The 13,825-nt window shown below is 42.4% G+C and overlaps 2 protein-coding genes across 2 annotated transcripts; one reads left to right on the top strand and one right to left on the bottom strand.

Moving 5' to 3' along the window:
- Positions 1-2,559: 2,559 nt before the first annotated feature.
- Positions 2,560-8,591, bottom strand: mon1a (MON1 secretory trafficking family member A). The gene is made up of 6 exons (XM_070902636.1): positions 8,507-8,591; positions 7,841-7,992; positions 5,658-6,041; positions 4,782-5,547; positions 4,498-4,645; positions 2,560-3,636 (listed from the first exon to the last, which is right to left on the bottom strand). Exons 2-6 carry the CDS (start codon positions 7,962-7,964, stop codon positions 3,496-3,498), a joined length of 1,563 nt encoding a protein of 520 aa, XP_070758737.1. The 5' UTR covers positions 7,965-7,992; positions 8,507-8,591; the 3' UTR covers positions 2,560-3,495.
- A 945-nt stretch (positions 8,592-9,536) lies between these two features.
- Positions 9,537-13,064, top strand: traip (TRAF-interacting protein). Its single transcript, XM_070903438.1, has 15 exons — positions 9,537-9,634; positions 9,712-9,769; positions 9,856-9,939; positions 10,086-10,125; positions 10,209-10,336; positions 10,427-10,521; positions 10,954-11,067; positions 11,203-11,290; positions 11,380-11,469; positions 11,555-11,643; positions 11,735-11,890; positions 12,046-12,091; positions 12,173-12,274; positions 12,373-12,423; positions 12,957-13,064. Exons 1-15 carry the CDS (start codon positions 9,537-9,539, stop codon positions 13,062-13,064), a joined length of 1,347 nt encoding a protein of 448 aa, XP_070759539.1.
- Positions 13,065-13,825: the final 761 nt, after the last annotated feature.

The following is a 13,825-nucleotide window of genomic DNA, read 5'->3' on the forward strand; positions in this document are numbered from 1 at the left end:
TCAAGAGTCTGGTGTCTTTACATCAATAATTCATCGAATCCCACTGAAGGCGTGTTACATTTTAACATTTGCAGCTCCATGTGAAACTGAGGTTAAGGTGAGAGGACATGGGTATACATAGTAATGGCACTGATTGACTTTCTTCATGTTCATGGTTAATAAAGCAAATGGTTGAAAATTGAGTTTCCATTGCTTATAGTGCTATTTACAGGCCGGTCAGCATGCAGGTTTTTGCTGAAGGCTGCATCAGTGTGTTCCCTCACAGGTGAATTAAAGATGCAGTCATACTATTGAGAACACCAGCTTCCTTGGTTCGGTTATTATGACAATATCAAACCAGATTTCAAACATTATATAGGATTTACAGTCAATGTGTTAAATGCACCTTATCTTCTGTTTTCTGTCTTGTTCATTTTTATCTGAGCATCAATACATGATTTTTTTGTCTCATTTTCCAAATACACAACGCAAGGTTTCTTTACGCACGGGCACGTTGGTGCTAATTAGAGTAAGAAAGAGCGCCTCTCTTTCATTATTCACTGCACAGACATCCACAGGGATCTGAAGCTGCTGTGCACACAATCAATGGTCAAAACATATCGTACCCCAAGGACACATGTATTGATTCAGTGGCAGGACATGCCTCCCAAACCAGTACAGAACTACCAGACCAGAAATTCAGATAAGGATGTTTTCTTTGAGTTTATTCTTCGATCGTGGATGAATCCAAGTGGTAAACACGGTATCAAAATCAATTCTGAAAACTGCACAGAAGCAGCATCATTTCCAGCCTGTGCTTTTTCTTTTCTTATGTTTGTGGTAGTATGTTTTGGGTTTTTTTTATCTCATCTCCATGTTCATGCTGCTGTTTCTTATTGTAACAGTCGGCCTTAAGTTCAGTGAAATCGTGCCAGTGTATGCTGCCTCCAGTCCACATGTAAAATGGCATTGATTCCACCAGCTGCACAGAACAGGACAGGTTAGACAGGGCAACACCTTGCTCTGTGAGCTTTAGCAATGAATAGACTGAGAATACATCCGACCATAAATGCACATTTTAACATTTCATAATACCACTCATTACTGTTCAGCACACCTGTGTCGCTGATCATCACGCTTAACACAAGTGTCACAGCCTGCAGTACAATTCAAACTCTAATTAAAAACACAGTAATACGTTTAGAATGACTTAAACACGCCTCCTGACATTTGTAATCTCCTGTTACAGTATCACCGTTTACAGGTCTGTAATGGCACCTGAACCAGCCCTACTGTGAGATTTAGTCAGGTGGCTGCGGTTCTTTTCTGTTTTGATTAAACATACCTGTGGCACATGCAGCTGTGAATGTTGTGGAAGGCTTACCTGGACAGGTTCGTCACCGCCAGGTCTGACTTCAGCTCAGGGATGACTGATCCTTCCTCAGGTCAAGATTACAGGATTATTTGAGTTTGTGATGAAAGTTGAAGGCTGTCCGTCGTCACAAAGCGCTGGAACATGTAAACTGAGTTGGTTGTAAGCGCCGGTCCTCTTCTCCCTGAGTGGAGCTCCAGCAGCAGCAGCAGCTCCTCCCCTCGCCGCCTCCGACTGACGGACAGCAGCGGCAAACTCAGTTCACCCACGTTGTGTCACCGTGTTGGTTAACCCAGCTGTCCTGATGCAGGCTGCGCGTAAATGTGCGTCTTTAGAACTGGTTTGTCTTTGTATCCTGCCTTGTTTTCTGTCTGGCCACCAATTCAAGATTACCTACATGTTACCCGGTACTACTCCTATTTTTATTTAATCACGCTCCAAGTTTCCTCACTGTTTAGGCAACAGACCAGCACCTCTACTGGTTTGTCTCATGTTCATGAAACAGTACTCATGATGGTACACTGAAAAAAAAAACAACAATCCCAGAATACATTTTAAAATATATATATGAGAGAACAGTAAATAAATAATAATGGTAAACAGTAAAGCAAATAATAATAATTGTATTATTATACTGGGACTACAGCAGGGTGTTTAAAGCAGGTAATATTACCCATACAATAATATATTACCATATATGCCGCCTATACCAGAGACACTGTGTCATATATGATCTCTCTCTCTCTCTCTACATATATATATACAGTATATATATGGACATCTATTAGAGACACATGCAAGCAGTTCTAAATATAGGATTGTATAGGTATAACACATACATGTCATATAAATGAAAGGACCATATAATAAATACTGTATATGTCTTTTTAATATATGTATCACATATGGCTCCATTTTATCCATGTTCATTTATCTTAGCTTGTTATAAATGCCCACACATATAAAATACATACATGACAGCATGTTTGATTAAAATATATGCCAAACATAACAGAATGACATATTAGACTTTTTGAATATATCTGATATATTGTTATACTATACATATATATATATATATATATATATATATATACACATGAAATTGTTCCAATTTTGAATATGGACATATTTGTCCATATATTCCAATATTACATCATATGTAAGCAAACTGCAAGGTCAAAGTCAAGACAGAAGCTGACAGGGAGTCTGTTTTATTATTAGCCATTTATTTATTCATATATAATCATTCTGGAATCGTGCAGCAGCCATAAATCTGCACCGTTACAACCTTACATCGGCTCTGCACAATGACCATTAGTTAAGGCATGATTAGTGGAGGCAGATGTGGCAACGTTGGATTCCATAAGCAAAGCAAGATCCCATGAAATACAGTGAACCTTTATGATTAGACACAAGCAGGTGATACGCATATTATGGTAAATGAAGCACAAATGTCTCAAATGAAATTCTAATGGACAATGGAAGACTAATGGACGCACATTTAGACTCCTTTACACTGACATTAACGATACACAAACGATTGACAGCAGTAAACGGACGACAGACTCATGGACACATTTCTCTTGGAGTGCCTTTTGCATAAAGAAAGTGCATAGAGGTAAAATGTCAGTGGTCCTTACAGTTATTGGTCATCATGTAGAAACACAACAAGAATGTGGTTAACCCATATTGTGACAGTATTACATTCTACTGCAGGTCTTTAGAAAACTCAACTTTTATTCTTGATTTTTAAGAACTGAGCATGTTTTAAAAAACATTGGCTGCATCTTTCCTATTCTGAGAGGCGTAATAGGTCTGTTACAGTAAAACAATTATTTACGAAACAAGTTCAACAGCATACAAACACCACCGTTCATGTTATTGTGTCATCGATGATGCTGACGCTGCTTCCATCTGTTGTTATCCAAATTTAAAGTTATAAAAATACAGCCAGATAAAATACAGCTTGAACTTGTCGTCGTCTTCTCCATCACAAATCTGTGAATGAGATGAGAGGAAGCCAGAAGCAAGAAAAAAAAAAGCTTTGACAATCACTCGTGAACACTGACTACCGCTTCATCCACAGCTGTTGTTGGGTGTCCAGGGCCTTATGTTCCGGGAGGTCAGCCGGCGGCGAGGGATCAGTATGTGAGAGGACTCAGGATGAAGAGGCGATCCTCCTCCTTCCTGATCCACTTCAGCAGTTTGTTGACAGCAGAGACGGCCAAGGCCTTGGTCCCCAGCGGACTGAAGCAGAGGTAGAGCTCGAAGCCACTCGTCACCTGCAGGAACAGAAGACAGGGCATTTTTACGGTATTTTACAATTGCTTTGGCTCAGTTTTGACATGTGGAACTCTGACCAGCTATTCTTACCTTTAAACACAAAATGATGTCCTTAACATCAAAGTGCAAAACTCACATGCTCAGTCCTCAGAATACAGCCAACTCACTTTAGTGCAAATTTCAGTGCTTATTAGCATACAGCTCATTGTATCAACGCGGCCCGTGTTTGCAAGCACTGATTTGAACAATATTAACCTTGTGAGTAATATTACAACATAACTGCTAATAACTTCTCTGTCATACTTTTCAAAAGGTACAAGAAAAAGGAAACTGCTATGTAAGAGGGAAGATGTTGCAATGTACCGAATCTGTTCCAGTAGTGTTACAGTATTACTGGAGGTTACTGTATTTTAGATTATTAAACATGCAAGCAATTGAAATATGTAATGTTTGATGTTTGAAAAATGTTGTGGTCGATTGCATCAATGTAGTGTTGTTACTGTGGTGTAAAGGAATTATCTACATTTACAGTAATACAGTTTTCAAAAAGCATCCTATTTATGTGACCTTACGGAAATGAAGACCGTATGGATGAGAAGTAGTTATTGGTTAATATTTGATACATACCGTTTTTTTTATGCAACAATGATTAAAACTCAAGGGCCTTTCAGACCGCGGCGCCATAACTCACCGCCTGCCATCATTTAAATGAGAGGAAGGCGACAGAGGTGACGTGGTAGGGGTATGAAGTGTGTGATGCATTTCCTTATTTCATGTTGTGGGAAACTAAAACTCTGTGGCGAAAATTGAGCCAGAGCAATCGTAACAGGCTGTAAAAGACTACAAGCATCTCATCCCACCCATGCCAGCAGGTTTTCAGTTTCACCACAGCGGTAGAAGGAGCGGAGAGGTCTGGTTGGATGGTGCAAGCTGCTGTGAAGGTCCTGGTACAATCCCATCAGCCTCTCCTGCTCTCCATCAGACTGGTACACGACAGGAAACTCTGGACTGGAGGAATAAAAAGTATTTTGTGAGGTGCAACACCTGAAGATTTGCACGAAAGAGTTTTGCACTCAGAGGGATGCCAAGCATTAAAGGCAAAATGACATGACTTGTGAAGCTTTTGGCATGTTTCTCAACCCACCTGGTGTACAGCCCTGAGCTCTTTGATTTGTACAGAAAGTGCCTGAGTTCCGGGATGCCGACCTGCTCCACAGAATAGCTGGGACATTTAAGCGCCTCCTTCAGGGCCTGGTAGGCGCTGCGCTTGCTCAGCCTCTCCAGGAACCGCTGCTTGCAGTCGGACATGTTAAAAAAGTCCTCTCGGTCGGTTGAGACCAGGATGAGGCAGAGCTCGGACGCAGGCTCCAGGTAAGAGATGTGAGCGTGGAAAAATCCTGCAGTGTTGAACTTTGGCAGACAGATCGGCGTCCAGCCCTCGCCTTCTCGAAAGGACGAGGAGGAGCCGACAAGGTTGAAGACCAGGTGCAAGTCTATGTGGTGCAGGAACTGGTCCTTCTTCCTCACCAGAGTCACCAGGCGATCCCCCGCCAGCAGGATGGAGAACACCAGGTTTTTGGCTTTGGCTGCCTGCAGGCTCGACGAGACCACGTCCCTGGCGGAGCTGGCCAGGGGCAGGCAGGTGACGGCACTGAGCAGCAGGCCGGGGTCTCGGTCGAGCCGATGCAGCAAGTTGTCGGTGAGATACTCGGAGCCGGCCAGCAGACGGCGCAGGTCATAGTTCTGCTTGTGCTGGAAGATGTGGTTGAGTTGGGTGAGAGTGAGCAGGCTGACGATCTGGTAGTAGATGTACTGCAGCTCCCGAAGCAGCTCCTTGTCTGACTGACAGGTACGAGACACGCCCACCAGGACCAGAGGGCTCTTGGCGAGGAAAACCACTTTACAGCCATCTGACACACACAATGTTGACAGAGTTGACATGGATCCAACATATTTCACAACATGCACTATTGACCTATTTACTTATGAACCACATCCTAGAGCCAAAGTATATTCTGACCTGCATGGATGGAGCGAATGATGTTCTTCTCGGCCTCAACGAAGGACACGAGGGCCATCATCACCCCCATGGTGCTGGACAGAGCCTCCTCCGTGCCGTAGCGGGTGTAGATTGGCTTTCCAGCCTCGCTCAGCACGAACACGTGTTTCCTGTGGCTCCTCCATGCCTCACTGGACACGTCTTCCTCCTTACTCCTGCTCTCTGGTGAAATGTCGTTGTTGTGTTGCTCCTCAATGGTTTTCTCTCCCACCATCACCTCGAGCTCCTCTGCACACTCTCCTGATTTGTCCAGTTCGGCCTCCCTCCCCGCCTCCTCCTCTGCCTCAGCAGTCAGGTCCTCGAAAGACTGTGCATGGACGAACATAGCACTCCTCTGACCAGCACCTGCATTCACGTAGGAATAGATGATTGTCAAATGTTTGTGTTGTGTTTGGATGTGTAAGGAATGAATAAGTTAGCCTTTAGTCGTTTTGTATCTGTTGGCCTAGCTCACCCACTGCATGGGAGACAGTCCCCAATGTTTCCCAGAGAAGAGCTTAGGGAAGCGGCTGTGCACTGCACTTCAATCAGGGTGGGGCAGTTAACCAGAACATTTGTCAAATCAACCACTTAGTCCTCATCCTTTTATTTTCTCTTGTAAAAGTAGAAAACATGGTTTGAAAACACTTCCAATAAAACATAACTCTCTGTGTGGCTGGTCCAAGTCTTGTTTTTGAGTTTTCTTTGCATTGTTCAAAAACAACCTTCGATACAAAAGTGAGATTTATACTACTAATACTACTACTACTATAATAAAATACCATATTTTTCGGTTTTACAAAGACAAAGAGTTAAAGGATGAAGACTAACTAAGACTAATGTACGTTTGGTTAACTTCCCTCTGCAAAGCAGTGTACAATCACTTAAACGCACACACACAATAAGGCTCAATAACACTACTTGGTCTATTAATGAACATTTCATTAGTGACAAAAAACAAGAATTGTCCTACTTTAGGCTACCGCTTTTCAGAGCACCCACAGCAAGAGACAAACTCTGGTCACAGCTTATCGAATTTCAAGAAAGAGAACGAAGGGGAAGAATAGGAATAGTCTGATACTGAGTCAGCTGGACGACACTGCAAGAATGTTGTGTTTACTGCATCTCCAGACTAAAAGCAAATTACAGAAAAAGTCACATCATTTCTCCTGTCAGAATAAGATTTGTTCAAGCTGTGTGTGACAGACTTGTGCTGCTGTCAACATGCTTTCACCATGACACAATCACACTTTACAGACTTCAGTCAGGAGATGTCTATTATTACAAATCTTGGGGGAGAATATGGCAGTTTAAACTTAAGACTTAAACTTAAAGAGAGATTATTACTGTTATTACAGTCTAGTCTCACAGTTTGTCACAAAAACATTCCCCTCAAATAGCCAACAAGTGGCATGCAGATTATAAAAGACACATGATCAAATGTTCAACATTTCTTTACGCAAACAGGATGGACATGCTCTCTCTCTCTCTCTCACACACACACACAGTGTGCGTCCTTCCTATAAGATTGAATGGTTATGATGATGTCAATATGGGATAAATAAAGTCTATCTTATCTTATCTTATCTTAAGTCATTGTGGTTTGAATGCCCAAGCGTTGCCTAGCCTAGCATTTCGCAGACGAGGGAAGATACAGAAAAGTATTCTTTTTTTCTGTTTTTTTAGGGTGTGGCTGAATCAAGCAACAATCATGCATGACCGTCCCAACTGGTAGCAGTTTCTTTGTTTAAGGGACACTGGTGTACTGTAAACTTTATACTCGTGTACAGTAAACATTTCTCATGTTTTGTAATATAATCCCATGGGGGATAAGACCTGAGACGGCATGACTCTTAAATCAAATTACATTTATCAATTCAATTCATTCATCCACTTATCTAAGCCTATAGATGTCCAGACAGACCTTCAGTCTTTATAATAAGCACCAGAGGACAAATGGTGATAAAAGTCCCATTGATAGTGGCTAATTGCTGGGAGTGACTTGTTGCTGCAACTAAAGGCATTACCTCAGCGTGTAAAGTGCCTGCAAGTGGCTATGGGAGTTCAGATGCAACACAATTTCAGCGTATTTGAGCTTTCCAATCCCCTCAGACAGACGGCCACTCTGCAGTGGTTCAAAAGTGCTGGACATGGACCAGCCTCACCTGGTTCAGTTCCCTCCACCAGACCTGGTGTGGGGCTGTCCGCCCTCTCGCAGCGAAGGCGGTCCACAGGAGCCAGGGAGCCATTCTCCCATGCCACAGCCGCCCTTTGTGCTTCTCCATCCATCACTGCTACTTATGGCAGGAACACACACCTGGCAGGACAGACAGACGGGCAGACAGGGAGACAGGGAGCTATGGGACCAAAGGTCAACAGCTTCGTGACTGAGACGACTGTATTGTTTCTTATTATTGTACTATTGGTGTTATTATGAAATGGCCACCAGCGCGCGAGTCATTACAATGTTATGGTCTGACTTGTTATTTTCCGAGAAACTACACAACTGAAGCTGAGTCTCACTCTTGTTCATTCTCGTTCATAGCAGTGGCTGGTGTGATATCAAATAGACAAAGTAAGAGACTCTTGTTAGAGTAAAACATTTCTCCTTCCTGTTTACACCCTCCTTCTTTATGTATGTCATGTCTCTTGTTTCACACCCTCCAGTATCAGAGAGACGTCTGATATGCTGATGAAGAACTTCAAAGGCTACTTCGATAGCTAACTTTAGCAGATAACCAACAGTATGTAAAGCTGGCTGGCTCTGGTTTCACCGCCTTCATTCTGACAAAGAGCTCAGATGACACTTTAAATTCATTCCAAGTTATTACCTTTCATTTCCGGAGCTGTCTGCATTTGATCGTTGTGCTCCACAACTCGCTTGTCACATTTACTGCAACTAAGCTAACAAACAGGGACAAGTCAGAAGTACCTACTTCTTCTTGCTAGTCAACATGCCCTGCCAGATTGCGGAAGTACGAATTGTGGGATATGTAGTTATCTTGAGGAGAATGGCCCTGCAGTAGTAAACAGACCGTTTTGATTCGAAAAAAAGACAGAGTTAGAAAAAAAGACAGAGAGTTTAAAAAAAAGACGAGAGTTAATTTTGAAATATTTGTGAATCAGTCTGGTTGCTACATGTTGCATATTACACATTGCATTATGTAATTTGTGCTCAGTTCTTTATTTGAAATTCAAAGCACTTCGGACATTAAAAAAAGGTATGCTTGCAAATTACTAAGCTACTCGAACCGAGAACATAATACATGTTAGTCTTTCTGATGAAGATATAATTCATATTAAATATTTTTGTCGCTTTTGAAAAACGTAATCGTATTAAAATATACCGGGTCATTTTCAGATACAAGAACAATTTGTGTAGAATTATTAAATTGACGTTTAAGAAGAATTGTGGCCACTTTTACCAGTAGCACTTGAATGCAGCGCAATGGGCGGGACTTGCGTTTGAACGTACAGCGGGGAAGCAGAGCAGCGATGGGGCAACCATTGTGATTGTGTTAGCTAATGACGGGTTCTGTCTGATAGAGTCATATTCCACGCAATATTAGGGATGCGTGATTTCATTACGAAGGACCACGCTGTAACTTAACGTCTTCGCTTTGTAAGTATGGCGACTGTTGATAAGACAGCTAACGTTAAGCAAAGCTAACTGGCGTTAGCGTAGCTAGCTAAATGTTCACGTTACGAGTGCAGGGCCAGTAGCGTGTTTGCTAACGTCACAGCTTAGGACAAGCAATGTTATTTAACCTACAGACACAAACATGGTTATGCTCTAACACTGTTTGAACGTCAATACTGTTTTCTAAACTAATCGACAGAGTGATCCTTCGTGACAATACGATGCCTATCCGAGCATATTGCACAATTTGCTCCGATTTCTTCGATCACTCCAAAGATGTTGCTGCCATCCACTGCGGACATACTTTCCACTATGAATGGTAACCTGATATTGAAAGTCAAATCTTCTCACGTTTCTGTTTTCACGTTTAAAAAGGCTAATTGTTCCCCCTCTCAGTCTTCTCCAGTGGTTTCAGACGGCCCCCACCAAAACCTGTCCACAATGTAGAAAACAGGTACAGCCACTTACACTTTCAAACACCACCAAACTGGTGCTGGACCAGACTGAACCAAATGAAATACTGTTGTGCTTTGTGTGTAGGTCAGCACCAGACACATTATCAGTAAGCTGTTCTTTGATATTGGTGGAGAGGAGGAGAGCACAGCTGACCCGGAAAGCTTGCAGGTACCAGACTAAAGCATCTATACAATACATCAGTGTTGGTTTTAAGGTTTTTACAGAGATATAGCTCCTCCTTGTCATTACATCATCTGAATTGGATTCAGAGTGTCATATCGATTGTTCTCATTGTGTGTTTCTCTCGTCCTCAGAATGAGCTTGACAGAATGAAGGTGCTTTTAAGCTCCAAAGGTAAGAAACCTAACTGTGTTGTGATCCACTGGTGATTGTTTAGAAAGTAGGCAGCACTAATCCTCTGTCTGATCAACTCGTAGAGCGAGACTGGCGGGACAAACAGAAGGCGGTGGACAGTTTGAAGGACACCGTGGACAAGCAGAGGAGAGACCTGGACAGTGTGCGCAAGGAGATTATGGAAAAGGAGATGCTCTGTTCTGCCCTCAGAGTAAGCTGTTCTCTATTGTTTAAACCCATATCAGGGCTGTAAGGCCTTTTCATGTATTTGTATGCTTTTTTTTTTTTTTACTTCTCACAGAAACAGATGACGTACCTGGAGACGCAACAAAATGATTTTCAGGCTGCCAAGGAAGAGGCCCGGAGACTCAGGTCCAAAATGAAAACTTTTGAAAGGTATCTGCAGTCAGATGTCATATTTAAGCTTCTACATAGGGCCTCACTTAGTTAACCACAATATTGACTATTCTGCAAGTGTTTTAGATGATCTTGTCGATGATATTGATGATCAATATCAATAGGATGATGGTGTTTTGGGAATGTCTATGAGCATACATTTTCATAAATAAACTTTGGAGTGGGTGATTGGCTGGCTGTAGTTAAATTTACAGCCAGGATAAATAAGTAAGGAAAGACGAGGGATTCATCGTTCATTTCCCTCAGCTAGAACAGTCAGATGAGTTCAGTAAAGAGACCATTTAAGGTTACATCACAACAATAATAATATGACAATCAGAATTCTTAGCTCTGCATATTACTGTGTCTTTTTTCATTGTAAAAGCGAGTCATACTCATGCCATGCACTAATACTTCTGCTTTGGCCCCCAGCCTGGACGTGTTGTTGCAGGGCCAGAGAGCAGAGGTGGAGTCCATGATCACAGATATGGGTATCAGCCAGGCGGCAGTGGAGCAGCTCTCCATCTACTGCATCTCACTCAAAAAGTAAGGAACCTCAAGAGCCGCCGATCAAGTGACGGGTTATTTTCACACTTTAGAGCTTCAGTCTTAATCAATGCGACTTCCCTGTCGTCATCCGCTGTGCATTCATCTCCTCCCTTCCTTTTTTTTTTTTTTTAGAGAGTATGATAATCTAAAGGGAGGCCTGAAGTCTTCAAATGACATGTGTGAGAAGCTGAAGAGGGAAGTGCTCGCCTCAAACAACAAGGTGGCTTTATGTTAGTAAGTCGCCACACCCAGAGGAATTCTTGAATGTGGAATCTCTTAATTAAATGATTTTTTTGTGTGTCATTTTAGTTACAAAAAGCCTCAATGGAGGTGAAGAAGACCAAAGAGGACATGAAGTCTGTGCTGAACGATCTGGCCAATGCTGACAAAGAGATCTCTGTAAGGCTATTTCACCAAATGTGCTTTTGCTTTTAATGTCAAAGTAATTCAAGGTTGTGATTCCTTCATGTCCGTCTGTCCACAGAGCCTGAAGAAGAAGGTGGAGTTTCTTCAGAGGACTCTGAGCACCCCGACACGGACAAATGAAGCTCTCAGCCGGCTCGTCTTTGAAAGGTGAAATCTCCACACGCGCTTTGACTCGTCTTTCAGGAAAACATGAACTATGTGTTGATTTACTGATGAGGTTTCTCTGTCCGTCTTTCAGCCCAGCCCCAATGGAGCTGAAGCAGCCTCGCCTGCACCAGCCTGCGGACAGCGAGGACATTGACCTCAACATGACCTATGACATCACCACGCCGGATGATGTGGCCAAGAGACCGAAGCAGGTCCCATCCAAGAAGATGCGGCTTGACCATCCGGCGTAAGTTCAGTGTGGCTCATTGTGGGAATGTGTGTGTTTATCTGGTCTTGGGTGGCTGTGGAAGCTGCTGCTGTCAGAGCCATGTGTTCATAACATAGTGTTAACTTTGTCAAATATTGTGTTTATGTAGAAATGTAAAATGCTTCATTTTTCAGGTCGTCTGTCTCCAAACACAACGAGAAAGCTTCATGTCTAAGCAAGGTATGTTTGTAAACGTCACACAGCAACGTCCATTTTCATATTAGGTGTGTGTGTCCCAAAATATTTTTTTCCTTACCTCAGGCTCGAGATGAGGACTCCATGGATCCTTTCTTGAGGAACTCCCTTCTCTTCAGGAAGAAGACTTTCGGTAGCATGTTGGACCCTCAGAGGAAGCCTGGCGCTGTGTGTACATCACGACGATCTCCTGCACTTCAGGTCTAATGTTAATATGTCATTTGTCCTTTTGGTGGTTTGATGAAAGAAAATGTTTCTCCTTTCAGGTGAGAACTGGTTATGATGGTTTAGGAGGACGTACGAAATTCATCCAACCTGTATCCTTTTTCCTGTGCAATGTGTGTCAAACTGTCATTTCTTGGTTTTAACTACTCATTCATTTTATCATTGAGCTGTCTACCAGTTTGGCCTTGACTATAGACTAGTGGAATATTAGCCCAAATAAATTGCCCATTTGTCTTTCAGTGCAATATTCAACAAAAGTTAAAGCTGCACTCCTTTTATGTTAGCAACTAGCTAGTAAGCACACTGGAGCATTTAGCAGCTAAAGAGCCAGAAAAATGACTAGGGCTAATGTTGCTCAGTCCGCTGTATGTGCAAATATTTGCTTACACATTTGCCCTAACAGTTTTATAAAGTGATAATATGTCATTGTTGTGTTTTAAGCTTGTTTGGCTAATCTCAATTGACAAAAATATGAATGAAGCTTTAAATAAAACATTTGTTTTGGACATTTTTAAGTGTCAGAATAGTCAAAATTCATCAGTAAATATTCATATCAGAAAATGGTTTGGACAAAAAAAAAACCATGAAAGTAAACTGCATTACTCTTAACCAAGCACTCCTCCAGTCTCCTTTATCAGAGATTCGGCCGCTGATGAAAGCTAAAAGGAAAAAGGTAACCAGACCTCTGCCCAAGATTGCAACATGCCTGACCCTGGACAGCTTCCTGGAGTAAATGTTGACCTCCGTCCCGGATGTCGGGACGCTGTAGCATGTTTGTGCTGCTCTGGCACAGAGAACCAGCCTGACAGCGGTTCTGCCACTCGGCACCAAACAGGAACTTTCTGATTGAACTTTTGTTTAGAAACAGTAACTCACCTTCATTTTAACAACAGATGCTGAGCTTTTGGTGACATCAGCAACCCTGCTGTACATTTTATTTTTGTGTGTGTGTGTGTTGACTTGAACTTGTGTGTGGAGACTGTGTCTTGACCAGCATTTGCTTCGGCGCCTTCTCTTGGTGTCTGTGTGTGTATGAGAGACAAACCCACTTATTTGCGGGCCGTTCGAATGTCAGTGCTCTGTGTTATGTCATTGGTAATCACTGCTGCATCTGTCCTCTGTGTGCCGAAAAAGAATTGTTTTTCGCACTTATTTAAAATACCTCTCATCAAACACCTACATGTGGATATACTGTAGGTGTTCTTAATTTTAAAGGTCCTGCCAGATGTAAACCAACTCAAATAATAAACATTTTTTTTATTATTAAGGTTTGTGTGGGGTCTACAAACAATTCCCTCTTGACTGTGCTTTTTATTCACAAACATTTCACTGAGGTGTGCTATCCTGCAGAGGGCAGTACAAACAGTGTTTTCTCACATGAGGACCTCACAGCCCTCCTGAGCCGCCAGGGCAAAACACACTGCACGTGCTGAATCCATTGGTATTGGGGGGGGGGAAAGGCTGCGCCAGTATAGAAGGAAATCCTCAAAAAAT

Source organism: Enoplosus armatus, chromosome 3 (assembly GCF_043641665.1).
Source record: "Enoplosus armatus isolate fEnoArm2 chromosome 3, fEnoArm2.hap1, whole genome shotgun sequence".
In the NCBI taxonomy this organism is placed as follows: domain Eukaryota; kingdom Metazoa; phylum Chordata; class Actinopteri; order Centrarchiformes; family Enoplosidae; genus Enoplosus; species Enoplosus armatus.